At 33.2% G+C, this 19,910-nt stretch overlaps 2 protein-coding genes and 1 long non-coding RNA gene across 3 annotated transcripts; 2 read left to right on the top strand and 1 right to left on the bottom strand.

The window, feature by feature from the left end:
- Positions 1–1,201: 1,201 nt before the first annotated feature.
- LOC112507686 (heavy metal-associated isoprenylated plant protein 36-like) lies at positions 1,202–2,501 on the top strand. Its single transcript, XM_025112349.1, has 3 exons — positions 1,202–1,276; positions 1,405–1,480; positions 1,597–2,501. The coding sequence occupies exons 1-3, from the start codon at positions 1,220–1,222 to the stop codon at positions 2,364–2,366; spliced, it is 903 nt and encodes a 300-aa protein (XP_024968117.1). The 5' UTR covers positions 1,202–1,219; the 3' UTR covers positions 2,367–2,501.
- A 4,143-nt stretch (positions 2,502–6,644) lies between these two features.
- LOC112508106 lies at positions 6,645–15,435 on the top strand. Its single transcript, XR_003068609.1, has 3 exons — positions 6,645–6,995; positions 14,720–14,857; positions 15,023–15,435. It is a non-coding gene; the product is annotated as an uncharacterized LOC112508106 (long non-coding RNA).
- On the bottom strand, positions 6,993–11,271 carry LOC112508105 (putative indole-3-acetic acid-amido synthetase GH3.9). The gene is made up of 4 exons (XM_025112889.1): positions 10,938–11,271; positions 10,614–10,715; positions 9,238–10,052; positions 6,993–8,187 (listed from the first exon to the last, which is right to left on the bottom strand). The coding sequence occupies exons 1-4, from the start codon at positions 11,231–11,233 to the stop codon at positions 7,607–7,609; spliced, it is 1,794 nt and encodes a 597-aa protein (XP_024968657.1). The 5' UTR covers positions 11,234–11,271; the 3' UTR covers positions 6,993–7,606.
- Positions 15,436–19,910: the final 4,475 nt, after the last annotated feature.

Genomic DNA, 19,910 nt, shown 5'->3' with positions numbered 1-19,910 from the left:
TGTAAGAACATCTCCAACAGCTATGTTATATTCTTCTAAAATAAAGTATTGAGAGTCAGAATCTCTAATTTTTTTGAACTCCAACAACTATTATATATAAGTATTTCTAATATAAATTATATTAATAAAATATTAAATATATTTAATAAAATATTATTCATCTTTCGTAAACATCTATTTTCAATATTTTTATTGATGAAAATATTCAAATAATAATTTCTCAATCTATTTTGAGATTTCTTTAAATTTAGATATTTTTATAATTTTTTTTTTCTCTATTTTAACATACAATATAGCATAGTTGTTGTAACAAAAAATTGCTAAAATCATTTTTTTTCTCCATTTTGGCATAACAATTTAAAGATGTTCTAAAAATCTCTAAATTCAAATAAATATATAAATAGAGAAAAAAATTATTATTTTAATATTTTCTATCAATAAGAGGGGTTGAAAATAAATATTTACGAGATAGAGAAATACTATTTATTTAAATATAATTAATATTATAATTATTAAAATAGAATAACTATTAAAATTAATGGTAAATTGCATGGAAAAGTAAGGTGCATTCATATTTTAGGTAACGTAATTTTAAAACATTCGTTTTGATAACTAAGATGTAGAGTTTTAAACATTTAAGTATCCGGATAACCGGTTGAAGCATTAATCGGTTACCATGCTTATGTAACGAATGATATGATATCCAACTCAGTATTATTTGCTGAAGAATTAACCGAGTACCACATCACTCGCCACATCACTGGTAACCGGTTAATGCTTCAATTGGCTACCTGAATGCTTAAATGTTTAAAACTTTACATCTTAGATACCAAAATAAAAGTTTCAAAAATATGTTATCAAAATAAAAATCAAATTAAAAGACATTACTTTTTCATGTAATTTATCTTAAAATTAAATATAAATTGTTAATTTTATTAACTTTTAATGCTTCATAATAATTATAGGTTGTAAAACAAAACAAATGTCCTCTTATAATTATATATTTTTAAAATAAAGATAAAAAAATGGTTTGGGTTTGGTGCCTATTTATTCTCGGGCTTTTGACTTGTCACGTGACATTAGTGACGTGTTAGTGAATGGCAGTATGTGGGGTGTGCTGACGTGGAATCCACACCAAACATAACCCCCTCACCACGACACCACCTTCGTTATAACCACACTCCCATTCTAAATCACACCTAAACCCTCCTCTGAAGTTATGGCAAAGCCATCGGTTCTCCGGCATAACGCCACCTCCGGCCACCTTGATTATCAGGTAACTTTAAGCTACTAATTCATATCAGTCGTCACTATATATGATTCTTTCATCCTGTTAATCATAGTTAATTACTTAATTTCTCGTTTAATTCATGTTTTTTTTTCTGGTAATCGATTGCGTTGCAGACATGGATTTTGAAAGTTTACATCCATTGCGAAGGATGCAAGAAGAAAGTGTTCAAAGTTCTTCAAAGCATCGACGGTGATTAATTAGTTCCTCTGTTTCTCCTTAATTTTCAGTTTGATTACTGTTTTTCTTCGGTTTGTTAATTAGGTTTTATGTATGATGTATCTGCCTTCATGATTTGAATTTTTCAGGTGTTTATAAGACCGAAATTGATTCAAAGCAACATAAAGCTATAGTTAGTGGATCCGTCGACGGTAACACTCTGGTCCAGAAGCTTCTGAAATCCGGTAAACATGCCGAGATTTTGCCGGAAAGTTTTGAAGCTACGCCGGCGGCAGATAGTGGTTCGGAAAAGTCAAAAAAGAAGAAACAGATCAACAAACAGAAGGATGGCGTAACAAAAGGTGACGATAAGGAAAATGTGAACGACGAAAAGAAAGAAGAATCTGAAGCTACGACGACTGACGGAAGTGACGCCGGAAACAGTCAGGAAGTATCTCAGCCACCTGTCGCCGGCGGTGACGCTAACGGTAACGGTGGAGGTGGTAAAAAGAAGAAAAATAAAAAAACTAAAGGTGATAAAAAGGACGGTGATACACCACCGAACGGTGAAACTGACGGTGCAACCACCGGCAATGCACCGGCGAACACCGGAGTAACGCGAGAGAATGTAGAAGCTTTTATGGAGAAATTAAATCTCAACCCTCCAATTAATCAGATGGTGTACGCTAGGCCGTACGATCTACCACCGTATCATAACTACTATCCTACTCCGGCGTATGGGATGAGTTACAATACATCTTACCCGAGCACTGAATCTTCATACTATACACCACCGGTGTACGGATACGCTCAATCTCATCCGTCCGTTTATTATCCTCCGCCACCACCCCCATGGTATTATCCTAGGAGCGCGTTTGATGATGAAAATCAGGATGGAAGGGTTTGCACCATCATGTGATGCAACACTAATTCGGTTATAATCTTCGAACAATAGGTGCCATCTATAAGTTTGTTGGACATATTACATATTATTATATATATGTATTAAAGTTTTTTAAGTGTGTTGATCGTTTGTATAACTGTAATTTTTAAAAACCAGTTTGTTTGTTTTATGTGATAAAACTTTCTTTAATAAATATATGGCATCTCCAATGGTCCACTTAGAAAAATTAAAAGTCAAATTACATGAAAAATAACATATTTTAATTTGATTCTTATTTTAAGTAATGTATTTTTAAAATAAAATCAAATATGTAAATTATTAAACATTTAAGTATCTGGATAATTGGTTGAAACATTAATCGGTTATCATGTTGATGTGTTGAGTGATATAATGAAATTGGGTTGAATAGTAAATAATATTGAATTGAATACTACATCATTTGTCACATCAACATAGTAATTAGTTAATGCTTTAACTGGTTACTCGAATACTTAAATATTTAAAATTTTATATTTAAATACCAAAATAAAATGTTGAAAATATATTACCCAAAATAAAAATAAAGTTAAGAATATATTATCCAAAATAAAAATAAAGATAAAATATGTTATTTTTTATATAATTTATCAAAAATTAAATTATCCAAATATAATGGACTCCTTACAATGATTAATTAAAAGTGGAAAATGGTACTTTATTGTTTTTAGAGTAAAGTGTAATTTTTTTTATGGTTTGAAAAATTGTGATTTCCTTTCTTGTGGTTGATAACTTACTTTTTTGTAAGTCATCGTTATTTTCGTTCTTATAATTTATTATTTTTTATTTATATAGTTTATTATTATTATTTTTATTTTAGTCTCTTATACTTTAAGGTATTTTAGAGAAATTGAATCCACAATTTTTAAAATACCAGGAATATAATAGATCATATTTTACTCTTGTTTTAATCAAGAGTAAATTACTTTTTTCGTTCCTATGATTTGTTAAAAACTACGATTTTCATCGTTGTGGTTTAAAAATTGTAGCATTCATCTCTTTATTAATTTTATTATTATTTTTGTCTCTGAACTAATTCTTACTTTTTAAAGTACAAGGAACGAAAATATTAAAGAACATTAAAGTACAAGGACTGAAACAACAAAATCTGAAGAACGAAAGTAACAATAATTTACAAATTATAGGGACGAAAACCAAGATATCTAAACCACAAGGATGAAAACCGTAATTTTTAACAAACCATGGGGACGAAAAACGTAATTTACTCTTGTATTAATAATATTCTTCAAAATTAAATATCTAAAAAATAAAAAATATTTTATTAAATGTATTAAATATTTTAATAATGTAGTTAATGTTATAATCTCTAAGATATAGTATCTTTTTTAGATATTTTGATTTTTGATTCTCTATTTTAAATAACCAGTTGAAAGAGTTCATTAAGGATACTCTTATTAACAACCTATTTTTGCATTTTTCCTTACTAGATTACATGTAACTCATTAAATTAAAAACCTATAGAAAAATACACAATGGTAGTTCTTAATATCATCATTAAAACATTTAAATATACTTAGGGGTCGTTTACTAAACACTTACCCGATAAACGTTTACCGGTAAAATTTAACACTATCACTTACTTACGCGGTAAGATTTTAGTCAACAAAAACGACATCATATGCAACAATTTACCCACTAAGTGCTACTCGTGATAAGAGTCGTCCCCTTCACTTACCGGGTTAAGACTCTTGATCGTTCTCTCGCTCTTACCGGATAAGATTATTGATACTTACCGTACTCATCCGGGTAAGATAATGTAACTTGATAAACACTTATCTAGATAAGTCTTTAGTAAACGATCCCTAATAAAAATATATGTGATTTATATTTAAAAATGGAGGTTGAAAAGGTTTGTGTAAAAGAAGGCATTTTCCTCAAAAGGAAAATAAGAAAATGAATGGTTATGCTTTTTAAAAAAGGGAAGGAATTCCTTTGGTTGAAGCCTTTAACTTTTAATATTGGTAGACATCCCACTTTAAATTGTAAAGAAAGTTTGTGGCTTTATTTGTGGCCTCCATTCAATGAGATTGTACTTATAGGGTATGGGACTTCTTTTATTTTGTACATACAACACTTTTATTTGATTTTTTTAAATTAATCTAGATATCCAACATATTATGCGAGTTGACTAATCTCAGAACGACTACCTGTTTTGTGGGTAGCGAGTTGACTAATCTCAGAACGACTACCTGCTTTGTGGGTAGCCTGGAGTCATCGCATTTGAACATCCATGATCACAAGAGGATTTTTATTTCTCTTTGGATTCCAACATGTGACCTCCAGACCCTTTTGATTTTTGGAGTCAAAGTTCAAACCAATCGAGCACCACCTCGTGGTTAAATAAATTTATTAAGACAAAAAAACAAAATGTAGAAGAGGGGTAAGAATAGAAATTATGTAAGAAACAAAAGAACCGTCACAAAAACAAACCGAGGAACAAAACCCGTAACACGCAAAAACAAGGAGAAAACAACCCAACATGAAGCATACAAGAACGAAAAAGCGTTCGGAGACTGAAAGATAGATGGTTATGATTCTCGTAAGTATATAATGATATAGATTTTAATAAAAAAAATGGTATTACCTATTCATATTACTGTAATCGTCTCAATCTAATTAAAGACTGTCACTGTATGCTTTATTACTTCATACATGTAATTCAAAATTTCCAATATAAAACATGACAATGAATTTTCATTCCTCCAGTTTAACCTGTAATAAAATTTTGCGTTTGTATGGGGAATCGACCCATTGTATTATATAAAACTGAACAATCTGTTTTACATAAATCTCATTAATGACTACTTAATACCTCCAACAAAACACTCAGATTTTTGGCCATCTATACCTCAGTTATTTCATATTTATCAACTAATTATTAAATTAAGTTATCAGCTAACAGTTAATTTTTTTTGTCAAACAAATACTTTTTTTAACTAATATACCAAACCTAACTTAAAGCACTCAAAGTTGATTTAAGAATAAATTACATTTTCAGTCCTTATGGTTTTGAAATTGCTTTTTTCGTTCATTATGGTTTACAATTTATTACCTTTTCTATTCTTATGGTTTAAAATTTATTGTTTTTTATCTATATAGTTTACAATTCATTTCTATTTTAATTCTTCATACTTAATAATAGTGTTTTGGTGTTAGGGACAAAAATAGAAATAAGTTGCAGATTGTAGAGATGAAAATCAAAATTTCAAAATCTAAAGGACGAATATCGTAATTTTTAACAAACCATAAGGACAAAAAATGTAATTTACTCTTGATTTAATAAAAGTTTCTAACATTCTTGCTACATGTCATTTTTTAAGTGGAAAAAGGAAAAGAAAAGATGAGAAATGATAAATACAATTTTTTATGTTTCATGATAGAAATTCTAGAATATTCTGGTGTATTTTTTTAAATTTGGTAGTTGTTGAATGGTTTGATAAAAAATGATTAAGTGTTCAGAATTAAGAGATTTTTATGATATAGTGCAAAATGAAGTATAATTATTTGGTAATAATTTACAACGAAATTAAAGTGCTGAATGGTTAAGGGAGACTCATGATAAAAAATCATTCAGAAGGTTTTAGAACTATTAAGAGACAGACTTTTACCTTTTAATAATTCAGAGACTGTTTTTTAATTAAACTATTAAAAGGTAAATAAACAATTTTTAGGGATCGGGAGAGATGTTGTTAGACGGCCAAGTATTGTGCGTTTGGTACGCAGATTACATGGGACGGGACAAAAAAAATAGTCCAATGTTTGGCATGCCATGGACAAAAAAATACATAGGATAAGATGAGACTATTTTTAAATTTGATGGGACAAAACTTAATGATTTTTGTTCCATCAAAAAAGATGGAACAACATAAGACTAAATACAAATTGACTATATTACCTTTTTTTTGTATTTATATTTAATGATTAAATATGTAATTAAAATATTTAATGTATTTTAAATATGTAATTAAAATATATTTTGGTTGATTTGTTGTAATTTTACGATCATTATATGATATAAAATAACATTGAACAACATTTAAGGATAACACGATCATTTTAACAATTTTATCTTATCATATTCTAATCATACTAAACATAAGACAAATAATTAATCATGTCCCATCTTGTCCTATCCCGTCTGCATACCAAACGTTACAATCGGACCAGGTTTTTTTTCATAGCCAAAAACGGGGTTTTCATAACCCGCCCAGACCCGCTAGTTTTAGTTTTAGATACAATCGTGTCAAACAGAAGGGATACCGAACAAACGCCTGATTGCCGCCATGGCAGGTTCTCCGTTCGGCTTGAACGACATCAGGAGTAATACGCAGCTAATTTCTCTATTCCGAAAGTGGACTGTGTGATTTAGTGATTAAAAATGACGCTTCTGGTTGTCATATATGCTACTACAATGATTAATGATGCAAATCCCTTTACCAGCTACCAGGTACCATTATTTCAGGGGGCGGGTTTTCGATTGAGTTTATTGATCCTTGGTGTATAAGCATCATCTGATTCTGAATCTGATTGATAATTGTATATTGAATTCGTATAGTTAATGATGCAAATCCCTTTACCAGCTACCAGGTACCATCATTTCAGGTGTTTTTCGATTGAGTTTATTGATCATGAGTGCATTAAGCATAATCTGATTCTGATTGATAATTGTGTATTGAATTCGTATGTGTTTTTAACTATTTTAGTATATCTCATTACATCCTGCTGGTAGCTTTACATTTACCAGTTTTCATCCGAGGTAATTGCGCAGTTAGAATCAGTTTATTCCATGAATTTCTTAAAGAGCTAATGCGAAAATTGAGCTTAAGCTACACTGGTGAATCATGTTTGTTTTAGGTTCACCATGTAATCTTAACCCCTATATTTTAAGAAGCTGTAAGTATATAAAAAGGAGAACCTACTCAATATTGGCATTTCCTAGGTAGGTTAATAAGTAATCAGGTATTATTAGATATTTAGATTGTTAATTCACGTATAACTCTAATACGGGTTATACATGATCCAGAACAGAGAATATGATCCTTCCTCAATGATAAAACCAGTTGAAATATCATTAGCTAGTGGATACCCTTAAAACATAAATTATTAGCTTAGGCAAAACTGGGTGAAGTGTCATAACTTACCCATACATTCCCCTAGCTAGAAGGGAGAATTTGTTTATTATGAAAAAGTTAAGCATATCAAGGATTCCATGTGGGATCTCGGGGACTAAAGAAGTAGGCCTTCACGCTAGAGTTGAGCAATTTTAGTGCAGCATCAGACTTAATACACCGTGGAGTTTTATACTGATTAATGGATGCACCTTGTTTTATAAACAAGTCCATCAAGGACTCGAAAGTGCCTGGCTTCACAACGCGAATCTCAAGTGGTCCAATAGACTTGTCATTAGTGCGACATCGCCTGTAAATGTAATCAAGATCTTCCTCCATTGCAATACAACAATCTTGAAGCACCTTAGGGCCAAGTGGAGAGCTGACCTTGTCTAGGACTGAGGGTGTGCAATGTTTGATCTCCCAGTATATAACGTAGTGTCCTGGCACTGATGATGTATCAGCATAGCTAGTGTATTCCACAAGCAGTGCATTGTAGGGTTCTAAAAGCCTTTTTGCTGCCATGATGCTCTTATGCAGATCTTCTTCATTAGTTTTGTCATTGTCAATGCTTAGAATGACATTCCTCCTGCAGATGAACCTAAATTGTGGGGTTTGGTTATGAAATCCAGTTACTTGGAGCACATCTCCAATACGATACCGGTTTAGCCCTGAATGGTCCAAAAACAACTAGTTTAGTGAGTTTTACACTTAATAATGATGTCATCTTACATGTTTGCTAGGACAAAATAAACCAGATCAAACTAACACCGTGAATCCCACTTCGAGGTGAATCCCATGCGAAGTGGGGTATCGGGAGGGTGAGATGTACACAACCTTTCTTTTTTCCCGAGGGGTAACGAGGCTGTTTCCTCAAAGACCCCGGCTTGTGAGACATTTTTGAAAAGCAATTTTGTGCGAGGAAGAGCGTAAAAGCAAGAAAAAGTTAAGGAGAATTGGTAAAAACATTGCAGCAATCTTGGGAATACACAAATAAAATAACATGTATGCTTAAACAAGTAGAGCAAGTCGATGTAAACGTCTGAGGATTAAAATTAGAGAAAGTTTGATACTTGCTGACTAGAGAACAGAGGTATCGACATGAAATATCTTCTTAGATTCATTGGTTGATTATTTCATCTTATAAAATCCGGAAGGAGGAAATTAGAAGAAATGATTATACACAACCTTTTAGAAAACTTCTGAGACTGGATAGAGAAATTTTCAACCAAAACTACTATCACAAAAACGAAGAGAATATTTTTGCTATTTATGTGATTCTATTGATCATTCTTTATAAAAGTCCTATTTATCTATACTATATTATAAAACATTTGACAAAAATACTTAAAAACAATTTTTGTTACATGAAGTACTTGATTCATATTACTTAAAATTGAAGATTACAACTAAATAATGCGTAAGTACAACTTATTAAAGTTCCATGCTTGAATTCGTGTAACTAACTGCAGATAAACATAATCAAATATTGGATAAACATTTCATTTTAAATATAAAAAATCTAAAAGAAAGTACCCTTCTAGTTGTTACAAACCCCAATTCTAAGTAAGAGCAGATATTTAATACGAGAAAATTACCAAAGGCTCATTCACCGAGTTGTACACAAGTTATCGGTAGAGCCCAGCCTCTCAAGAGTTCAAAGGTTAAAACCTCACCAAAGGTAAGAGTGTGCAAAGAAGATAAATTCATGAGAAACTTACCAGAAAATGTCGTGACCACCAATTCGTAGTAGCAACCAACTTTAACTAGCACCAGCTCAACAAGCTTATCCGACGGGATCTCTTCGTCGTCATTGCCATATGTCTCATTTTCATCCAAGGGTATGAATTCGTAGTAAGCCATGTTTGGTAAGAGGGTAAATGCAACATTTGCAGGATCACACAATGGCTTTAAATTTACCCCAAAATAACATTCGGATGAAGCATACATTGTACATACAAGTGGTAACTTCCCCCTACTATAGTACTCAAGAGCTGGTATGTATTGGGACATAGACCCTGTAACCACTGCCTCAATATACTTGGCCTTAGGCCATAAGTCACAGACTATTCCTTTCCATGATCGACGGCTACAGATGTTCTCTATCTCATCCGCTAGATGAGGGTCTGCCAATTTGAGCATGGTAGACATGGCTGATCGGCAGCCAGAATCAGTAATCATAGGGTTCAGTTGGCCTGTGCGGATGTCGCTGCATAGACTAAGCCAATTGCGTTCAAGGAAGGAGATTGCGCGCAGCAAAGCTGATGCAAATACGGCTCCAAGACGCAGGACATGGTGGCGGTTGATTAACCCTGCTAGCAGCTGGCAATACATGCTTTGGTTGCTGTCATCACACAAAATGGCTTCATTCGGGCTTGTGTGATCGTTGTAAGGATCACTCGATCGGCACTTAAAATGCTTGCTCTTGTAATAACTGGTTAGAACTGTCCGAGCTGGTAAACCACAAGGAGTGGACATCTCTGCCTTGACGAAATATAGAAGCATGGCCTTACCTTCATCAAGTCCTGTCACGTACCTGTCATTGAAATGAGTGAAGGGGATTAATAAGTGCATGACACTGATGTCTTAAAGGTGAATTATATAAAGATTTTTTTTGGGGGGAGAGCACACAATGAAAAATAAATGATATAGTGTTTTCATGCTTAGACATGTATAATTTTTTGTCACTGATTACTCTTTAGAGATGTGCAAGGCCTTGTCATGCGTCCACGTTATCAGCCTGTTTGTAACCGAAAATTAATGGAAGAAATATCCATCAACATCTATGCATATCAAATATTCAAGTAGTTTGGCGGACGCAGCTGCCCATTCTGCATTGGGGTCTACAATCCAGTTCTTAGGCAAGCTCCACACATATTTTTCCTCCTGGATCATGAGCAACGTGGACAGTTTATTTAACTTTCATGCCTTAGTGGTATCATAAATCATGTGGGGAACATTACATTAGGCAAGGCTATGAGGTTGAGCTCTTGGTCCATAGGGGAAAACAATGCAAAACTGGAGCAGAAGAAAAATGGACAAGATGAGATATGATGGGAAATGGGTATTATGAAGAAAGTTAAAAAGAATATCTAACTGATTCATTATAGGCATGATCAAGTTATAGACAAAAGTTCGACGGTCAAGATCTTCTGCAATGGATGGCATTAGCTTAGGCTCTCCACCAGATGTCCCTGAGCTGCAAGTACAAAGAAAAGTGATTTAGCCATTACGCAGTTGTACCTGTTACCACGATATTCAGAGGTAGCAAAGGGTTATTGGCCCATCGGTAGAGCCCCAACCTTCCAGAAGATCAAGGGTTCAAACCTCACCAAAGGTGAGGACTGTGCGTATTTGTCTTACATAAGTATTATATGCTTCAAAGAAGAAACAATAAGAGGTCCATTGGGGGGAAAGAGACCTGCATAGCATCTCGGTTATGTGGTGACCAGAGATCAAAGAGGAGTCTTCACCATTAGCTATCCTTTGGATATAGGGATAGATGTCTTTGTATGTGATGACTGGTACTTTCTGCTTGAACTCCAATACATCATCCGTTGACAATCCTTTCATGTGCTTTTGGAGGTATTCCGTCTTTTTGTTCCTTGTTAAGATTGCTTTCAGCAAATCTTCTTGAACTTTTTCAGCTTCTGCTGTTAGCTTCTGAATCCCCTTCAGAGCCTCCTTTCCTTTGTATTCCAGTTTCTTTCCATCCATTAGTACAGAACAAAAGTAGGAGCAAGCAACAGTGAGGGTTAAGGCACCGGTTTCAACACCTAGAGCTCTGCTCGGAAGTAGTTCTTGGTTATATTGTTTAAGAGCCCAATTGGTCTATATATAGTTATTTGGCTATGCTAATGGCTTTACATTTATTATGATTATTACGTACAACAAACTCTATAGGCTCCAATAGGCTCACACTTGATATTCTCTTCTAATTATATCTAGGCAATCTTTCTTATTGCTTCTTATATGTGTAATGTGGGATGCAAGACATTCCAAATTGAATGTCTAGGCTTCATTCGCATCATTTTTCTACTTTTTGTTCATAATTTCCTTGACTTTTCGTGTTAAACATGTGAATCACCAGGACTTTTTTAGAATAAGATCTCTATGGCAGTGTATCCCACATACTTTATGGATAAATGGTCAAAATGACAAATGAAAATGGTCTAAATAAATATGACCTTATTAATTTTTGTAGTCACTGGTTCAGGTTACGTAGAAAATAATTGCGTATATCACAAATTTACAAAATGAGAAGTTCATTATCAACGCTGCTAAGAACAGTTTTACTAGAGAATGATATCAGGAAGTGGCCTTTTTCTTGGATTGTGTTAATACTCATTGTCGCAGGTGGATAAGGACAACCGATATAAATATCATGCAGACATATTTGCATGCTTGTGTAGTGTGTAGCGCGTACATATTTATGCGCATATATTCTGCTATCTGAATGTTTTTTCCTATATAAATACATAAAGAAAAGCATCAAAAGATGTTTCTAGACATAAAGTAAAAACAAATATATTAGATGATATTCCGGAAATACATAGATATATTGTATCATATTCTGTGTCTGAAGCTAAATTTGACATATATGTCTGTTATCCAATTCAAGGCTAAGTAATGTACATAGTCTAAGAATAACAATAAGATAAGAAATTTGGTACTTTGAATTAATGATCTTCAAGCCACGATAAAGGAATCTTATTATTCTGAACGACATCAATTGGTCGTGCAAGTTATAGTGCTTCCTCCACCCTGATGCCACAAAAATAAAATGATTCGGAATGGAGCAGCATGAAAATCTGAATTGGCTAACAAGAAATCGGAGTCCTCTTTCTTCAAAGAGAAGGAAGACGTGGTGGGCTTAGATTACAAGAAAGTGTGCAGTTCTCTTTTTGTACTGATGTGATTTGAGCAGAGGACCTTCGTGCCAAAGAAGAATTTTTCTCCACCACACACTAAATTGTAGATGCTCTAACTCATCCATCCAACATGACAGAAAGGCTCTGGAGTCGCAATCAAGATCTTTGCTGAGGTTGGTGCTCGCCGCATATGACTTCATCTTTTCTTTTTCATCCTGTGCTTTTTTCAACTGATGAATAGTGGGAAACGTGATGTCTCTTTCTGTCACACACAATGCCATGTTAGCCAAGACAAAAAGCATTGTTAGTGCATAATATGGCCAGGATTTCTATGTTGAGTGAAATCCGTATGTGTAGTACACAAAACATCTTTCATAGCATTGAACCAATCCATCCTATTCGTTGTCACATCTTTTGCTGTGAAAATTTGAACACTTGTAAGGGGATACATATAAACTGCAACCCCCCTCCCAATAAAAAGGCATCAGTTTCCATTTTGGCTTGTCCTAAAAAAATGCCAATGTTTTACAACTTACCCATATCAGGAATCATTACAAGATATTTGTGAAATTGATTGCAATCCAAAACTTTTCTCATGTATGTCTTAGGGGCTGTTTGGTTGGTTTTCCATTAAGTCATGTATGGATAAAGTTGTTCAGAGGGGAAGGTATTGGAAAAACTTGGCTTTCTGCATAAAGCTCCCCCTTTTTAGAAGCTTACTGAACAAGCCACTTTCTATATCATTAAGCCACTACCAAACAGTCATGTATAGCTGACTGAATAAGCTGTGAGCCCATTAATCTCGTTAAGCTGTCAACAATAGGCCCATATTAAGGGGTATTTAAGGTATAATAATTATTTATCAAAAACTAATGTGCCAAGCCAAGCATTGCACTTTATTATGATGAAGGAAGTATATTGTACTTTATTGAAGCTTATCTTCACAAGTATATCATAGATTAGAAAGAGAATATATAGCTTTACTGATAAAGCTTTGGTGTCAAAACCAAATCAAGAGTTGGTTTTGTGTTCCATGCCTTTTTAGAATTGTAGTTCAATTGTGTGTTGTGGTGACTAGTTAACCATCACGAAAAATGAATGCAAGTAGTGAAGGTGTCTTTTTCTTTATTTATCTTTGCCTTACATAGGAGGTTTGTTGCTGGTGCAATAGAAAGCAAAGGTTTAATGTGAAAATTAATCTTTATAACAGAAAAAAGAGAGAAAATTTGCATGCCCACACAGAAAATCATGATGTACTCCATTTGTCTTTCTATTGCCATTTTCAAGGTATTATGTGTTGGTGATTTTAGCGTCATCAACCATTTGGTGTGATTGTGATTTACTTGAGATCGATTAAAGTGATAAGGCAATCATAAGTGAGTTAGGAGGTGTGGAGTACACACTCACAAAATTTTCCCCTATCACCTCTAGGGGCAGCGCCCCTAGCGGGGTTCCAAGGGGCAGAACCCCTTGCTGGTGGTTGGGAACCTTAGAGAATTCTAGTTTCGGGATCATCTGGAAGAATTTAAAAAGGTTGGAAACCATCTTAAAGTTGTCCTCGAAGTTGGTAGAAAATTGACCAAGTCTGAGATCTGGACTAAGCAATCAGACTTAGGGTCTGTGCAACCAGACTTATAGCCGGTACAATCAGAGTTTGGATACAGTTGTAACTGTTCTCTAATCTTATCCATTAACGTTATAACGCTCTTAACCCCCTATAACTGTCGATCTCTCATATAAATATGTAAACGAGAATCTGGGTATATATAAGGACTCGATCTTATAGCCTTTGAGACAGAGTTTTTCTCTTGGATTATCGCAATACCAAATTTGTGATACCCAAGGCTATCAGGGACAAATTATTATATTTGGAAAGTGAATTTTCATCATCCAACTAGATTATCCGTCATCGAATCATCTCCAAATACCTATTTCTAACATTCTTCGAATCATATTCCATTTCTATTTCTTTTCTAGATGACAATCTGCTGAAAAACCAATATCAAAATCAAACAACAAGAATTAAGCTTCGGAAAGCAGTGAACAATTCTAGTGGTAGGAATCTTGTTCTTTAGTCTTAAGAAGTGAATAGGGGCATGCATGCTAGATAACAACACACTTTCTACCGCTACTTTTTTTCTTTTACAGTGACATTGAAAGAAACTTCTCTGTTACAGCAATAAAAGCTTTGCAAAAAAGTTGTGGGGTTCATGATCAATGCACATGGCAACTTTTATGTTGGCCTTTAGATTTTGAATTCCCCTTAATGTTTTGAGAATTCATGTTCGTTAAGTGGTTTGTAACTCGATTCCATGAAGTTGAACATTTGCAGGTTGAGTACACGTATGTAGATCGACACTTTTGGATGTGTTTTAGTGCTTTACATAAAGAGGATGATGACAACGGGTAGTTGGTACGGGATCATCCTGATCTAGGGTGAGCTTAGGGAAAGCAGAAGTGAATCTGACTGGTAAAGCACTTAACTCAAAAGCTAAAGGATCCAGGGGACGGGCCGTGTGTTGTTAAAAAGCTCTAAAGATTTGTCCCACATGGGAAACAAGAAAACAACAATAATTTGGATTGAATTGCTTTCTAGTACGTAAATAATTGGTCCTTTTGTGCATTGTTATTGCAGAAAACGATAATGGAGGCAGCCTTTTGGACACACGATGGAAAATCAAAGTATAAGGTACGTGCATCAGCCCGCATATCGAAGTTTGTTTCTGGCACACACTCTCGCATGTAGCTTGCATGCTTTAGAAATGACAATGGGGAGGAGAATGCAATCCCTTCTTGCTTTTTGTTGGGCCTATCCCCGGTCCGGTTACTTTTAGAAATGAAAAAATGAATGCTGATTGTATTAGGAGAATAAAATCAATTTTTTAAGAATTGCACGGGCGGTAGATAAATTAAGAAAATAATAATGATATAATATTAAAAAGAATTAGGATTATGGTAAGACAGTAAGTGCTCTAAAAATTGACTATATGTCTCTCTATTAAAGGTGTTCTAGAAATATCTGCGATGGTGATCCTACATGTATTTCGTGTATATCTCAAACGTGGATTTAGAAAACCTTACGTTTAATTAGAAATATTAGAAAAATATACTCCCCCCATCCCAGATCAAGTTTCCGCATTACTATTTTAATTTGTCCCTAAATAAATGTCTATTTTCAGAAGGAAGTTTTCAATTTCTCATTCTACCCTTAATTATGAGACGGAGAAAGTTTCTCCCTGTTATCAAAGGTAAATTATCGTTTGATTATTTAAAAAGTGAAATAATTGCACAATCCTAAAACTCCGTCATTTTTATTGTGGACATTTATTTTGGGACGGAAGGAGTATTAAATATATACGAGAAAGGGGTGGGTTGGGGAATGCATTACCCAGCCCCGGCCCCAACTTTATAATCCCCGGCCCAGTACCCTGTTTTACAGGGAATTCCATCTCCAACCGAGACGGGTAAACCGGGTTCTCCAACGGCTCGGGTACAATTATCATGCCTAGCATGCTTGTTTCCTTCTAAATTTTTGTTTTGGTTTACATTACACACTGCATTTGCCTCATAAAATGCATGTCCATTTTTTTTATTTCATGTTTGTTAAGTTTCCTGCTTGCATATGAACATTTGAACTAGCCACAGAGCCCATATCTAACCAACCAAATGGTTGATTGCTACATGGGGTCGGGGTGTGCAATAGATGAAGCATTGCTTCAACCCATCAGACCATGGTCTTGATCTAAGGAATTGGTTTTGTGGGTTGCTTATGGGCTCAAATTCAGGGGCATGTGCATCCATTGTGGTTCCAAAATCCAAACCTGTATGCTTTTCTCATATCAAAACTTGTGTTGTGGTTGCATATGGCTAAGTTAGTGTGGGTCTTAATTGGGATATGGGCCTTCTCAGGTTTGAAAAGTCCATGACTCCTGCTTACCCCTAGGCCCGAGGGCATGAATACACATACAAATATCAATTCACATTTGGTTGGATATGGATTGGAATGGAATGTAACCTTCCTTTCCTCGTTAGAGTTAGTGGTGATACCATTTGTCTATAAAAAATAAAATTATAGATACTTCTTACAAAATAATTATTGGTCTGTTGATTGGTCCTTTTTATTGTGGATGTAAGGTCTTGTAATTTCATAAACATAATAAATCTAAAATTCAAAACTAAAAACTTGGAAAATTGGTACAAACGAGGTTCGAACCGGCTCCTAAAAAAAGAAAAAAGGACATGCAAATCAACTTAACTAAAAGAATCAAATGATGAAAGGGATTAGCACAAGGTGTCACCCATAGAGCATTAAAATACAATGAAAAGGGTAAAAAGAGCAGTAAGAAACCATATATGGGAAGTGATGTTGGGTTCCACTTAACTTCACCATAAATTGGAACCTTCCCTTTCTCCTTAACGGCTCTACTTATAGATATGGTTATTTTATTTTGTATTGACCTCACCATAAGTCAAGTGCAGTTTGGTTTGGTTTGGTTTGGTGAATATTGTCTCAGCTTTAGATCCCTTCCTGCATGCCTCTCTCTTACCTAATCCAATTTCACCCACCTCTACTATAATAAATCTTTGAGTCATGAAAGTGAAATCTTTGTGGGTTTGACATTGAAACTTATCAAGAGTTTAGATCACCGACAACAAGGTTTGGCGTCTTTAGCCGCCTTCTCATAGGTCACCGGTTCAAATCCCTCTAAGCCTACTACTGGCTGCTGTTCTCTGGGTTCCATGAAATAAGTCGAGATGTATACAAGCTGGTCCGGACACTTAGAGTTAACCATTTTTAATTATTTTGAATTGAACCATTCAATTATCGACACGGGCGATGACATCGTTTTCTTTGGTTAGGTTTAGAAAATGTCATGAACCCAACTTTCTTGCCAGCAAGCAATATCATCAACGCGTAGCATTATTAGACTTTCATTCAATTATACCAATGGCTTCCTCCTAATCTTTAAAATAATCATACAAGAAGTATTATGGGCTTAGCTTTTGATTAATATATTATTAATGTATATAATATATATTCCTTCTCAATTCTCATGTTTAGATGATCACACCATATCTGAAGGTGGTTGTTGGTTCCTTGTATTTTCTACATACTATTCTTCTTCTAATTGGTCCTTCAACCATCATATTCAACTCTGTTCTCCAGTGATTTTGGATTACAAATAAATCCATAATTACAAACCATTTCTATTATATGTTTAAAGGTTTTTTAGACAGTAATTTAATAGGTTTCATATATTCTTAGAACATCTCCAACTGATTCTCGAAAATGTAGAACCAAAGGTTAGAATTTCCAGGAAAAAAATAGTTTCATCTCCAACAGCTTCTTCATTTTGGAAGTTACAATTTTTTTTTGTATTATTAAAATATTCAATACAGTTCATAAAATATTATCTCTCTTGTTTAAACATTTAAATCCTTGATGAAGTCAGTTATCATTCAATGGGGTAATTACCGGACGCTAATTAATAAGAATCTTTTTTATTTTTTCCAATGATACTCTTGTTCATATATACCAATCTACCAATCTAACGCATCATGCTCTTAGTTATTACATAAATATCATGATAAATATAATCCAATTGATTTTCAAGATGAATGGCTATGATTGATTCACAAATTTAACATATGCTCAGATATAATCAGATTTTTTTGTTATTACATAAATATCATGATAAATATAATCCAATAAATAGCTTTGAGATTTTTTTTATTTTTTGATTTTTTGTCCAATTAGCGTCCGATAATTACTCCATTGAATAGTAACTAACTTCATCAAGGATTTAATGTCTAAAGTGTTCACAAGTTGTTCCCTTTTTTTCGTATATGACTACACAATAAACATTGTTCAGTTATACACATATGTCCCCAACAAAAACCCATCATGTTCACCTGATTATATATGCGCTTATGAACATTAATTTCACATGTTCATGCATCATGTTCACTTATGAACAATGAGATTCTCTTCAACTTATTACGTACGAGATAGTATATTGAAAAGAGGAAAATTGTTGATCAGTTTTTGTGCTTAGGTGATTTTTTTTTTCTTTTCAAGATTTTGTGCTCAAATGATTTGTTTTTTTCAAAGATTTTATAAGATTGTGTGCTTAGGTAATTTAGCTAGAATCATGGAACTAAATGTTTTTGTAACAACCCATTAATGCAAATGGAATCAAGACAAAAGAAAAAATTACCGATATATCTTCAATATTAATTGCATGGTGATAGATGAACATAAGATAATAATGACTTGTGATTGGTCTAAAAAAGTTGTATAATTTCATAGTTAATAAATGATCATAACTCTCTTTCTCATCACATTTGTATAACTAATACAACACAATCAATTAAGATATTTACGGAAATGATGAAAGTTTATTTATTATGATTCGAATTTTTATGGAAGATATTAAGTTTAATTAATTATAATCAATACTTTATATTTAGAAATAATCAGAATTTTTATGAAATTACATATTCATCAAATTAAATGGACGATTATGATTGAATTGTGTTGGTTGTACATATATAAATGGTTGCATAATAACTCCCCTCTCTCTCTCTCAATATATATATATATATATATATATATATATAGACATTAATATAATTGTTTTTCAACAGATAAATTCCTAAGAAAAGTTTGATTAATTTTGAACATATATTTAAGAACATGTATTTATTATGTATATATAAATAGAAGTATATACAAAAATGTGACCACATTAAGTGGTGGTATTAAATTTACACCCTCAAAGGGTAGGCCTTTTCTGCAAGACCAATTCAATGTGATACACACACATCAACCATCGTTCGTTGACATGCCGTTTAAACTTTAAAAACATTTATTTATTTATTTATTTTAATTTATGAATTACAATATTTTAATGTAGCAAAAATAGAATAATAAATGAGGTCAAATATTTTAAGTCGTCTATTCCGACCTTTTCTTAAATAATTATCAAACCAAATTAAAATTTGGTTTGCTGATGCACCCAAACACTTCTTAATGGTTAATAAGTAATTTTTGAATTATTAAAAGATGAATCTTGTTTGGTAAAAAAAATATGTTTCTTAATGATTCTAAAATCCTTTGAATGATTTTGCATTATGGACTCCCTTAACCATTCAGCATCATAATTTCATGTAAATAATTATATTTCACTTTGCACTATATTATAAGAATATCTTAATTATTATGACAATTTATTCATTCTGTACCAAACCACTCAGTAACTACCAAACAACCCCTTAGTAACCTTTGATATTTTACTTTCCCTATTTTTAAATAAAAGATCTCAATTTAAAGAATCTTTTATAAATGGTCTAAATAAATGATTGTATCTTGTATTTGGTTGTGGTACTTCTATAACATGGTATGTTAGTATTTATTTTCCAATATAATAGGATGTAAAATTTTATTGTAAAAAAAATCAAATAAAAATTCAAAATTTATTGAATAGGTTGTACAGTTTAAATACGAAGATATAAGAAGAAAT

Source organism: Cynara cardunculus (assembly GCF_001531365.2).
Source record: "Cynara cardunculus var. scolymus isolate 2C chromosome LG 2, CcrdV1, whole genome shotgun sequence".
Taxonomy (NCBI): domain Eukaryota; kingdom Viridiplantae; phylum Streptophyta; class Magnoliopsida; order Asterales; family Asteraceae; genus Cynara; species Cynara cardunculus.
Note: the sequence above shows the minus strand (reverse complement) of the source record. Positions and strands in the feature narration are given on the sequence as shown.

Excerpts from the sequence above, each read along its gene's own strand:
- LOC112507686 (XM_025112349.1), top strand. The coding sequence starts at position 1,220 with ATGGCAAAGCCATCGGTTCTCCGGCATAACGCCACCTCCGGCCACCTT. Across the intron at positions 1,277-1,404 it reads CCGGCCACCTTGATTATCAG|ACATGGATTTTGAAAGTTTA; the intron begins GTAACTTTAAGC and ends ATTGCGTTGCAG. Across the intron at positions 1,481-1,596 it reads AGTTCTTCAAAGCATCGACG|GTGTTTATAAGACCGAAATT; the intron begins GTGATTAATTAG and ends TGAATTTTTCAG.
- LOC112508105 (XM_025112889.1), bottom strand. The coding sequence starts at position 11,233 with ATGGATGGAAAGAAACTGGAATACAAAGGAAAGGAGGCTCTGAAGGGG. Across the intron at positions 10,053-10,613 it reads ATCATGCCTATAATGAATCA|GTACGTGACAGGACTTGATG; the intron begins GTTAGATATTCT and ends TTTCAATGACAG. Across the intron at positions 8,188-9,237 it reads GGTGGTCACGACATTTTCTG|GGCTAAACCGGTATCGTATT; the intron begins GTAAGTTTCTCA and ends TGGACCATTCAG.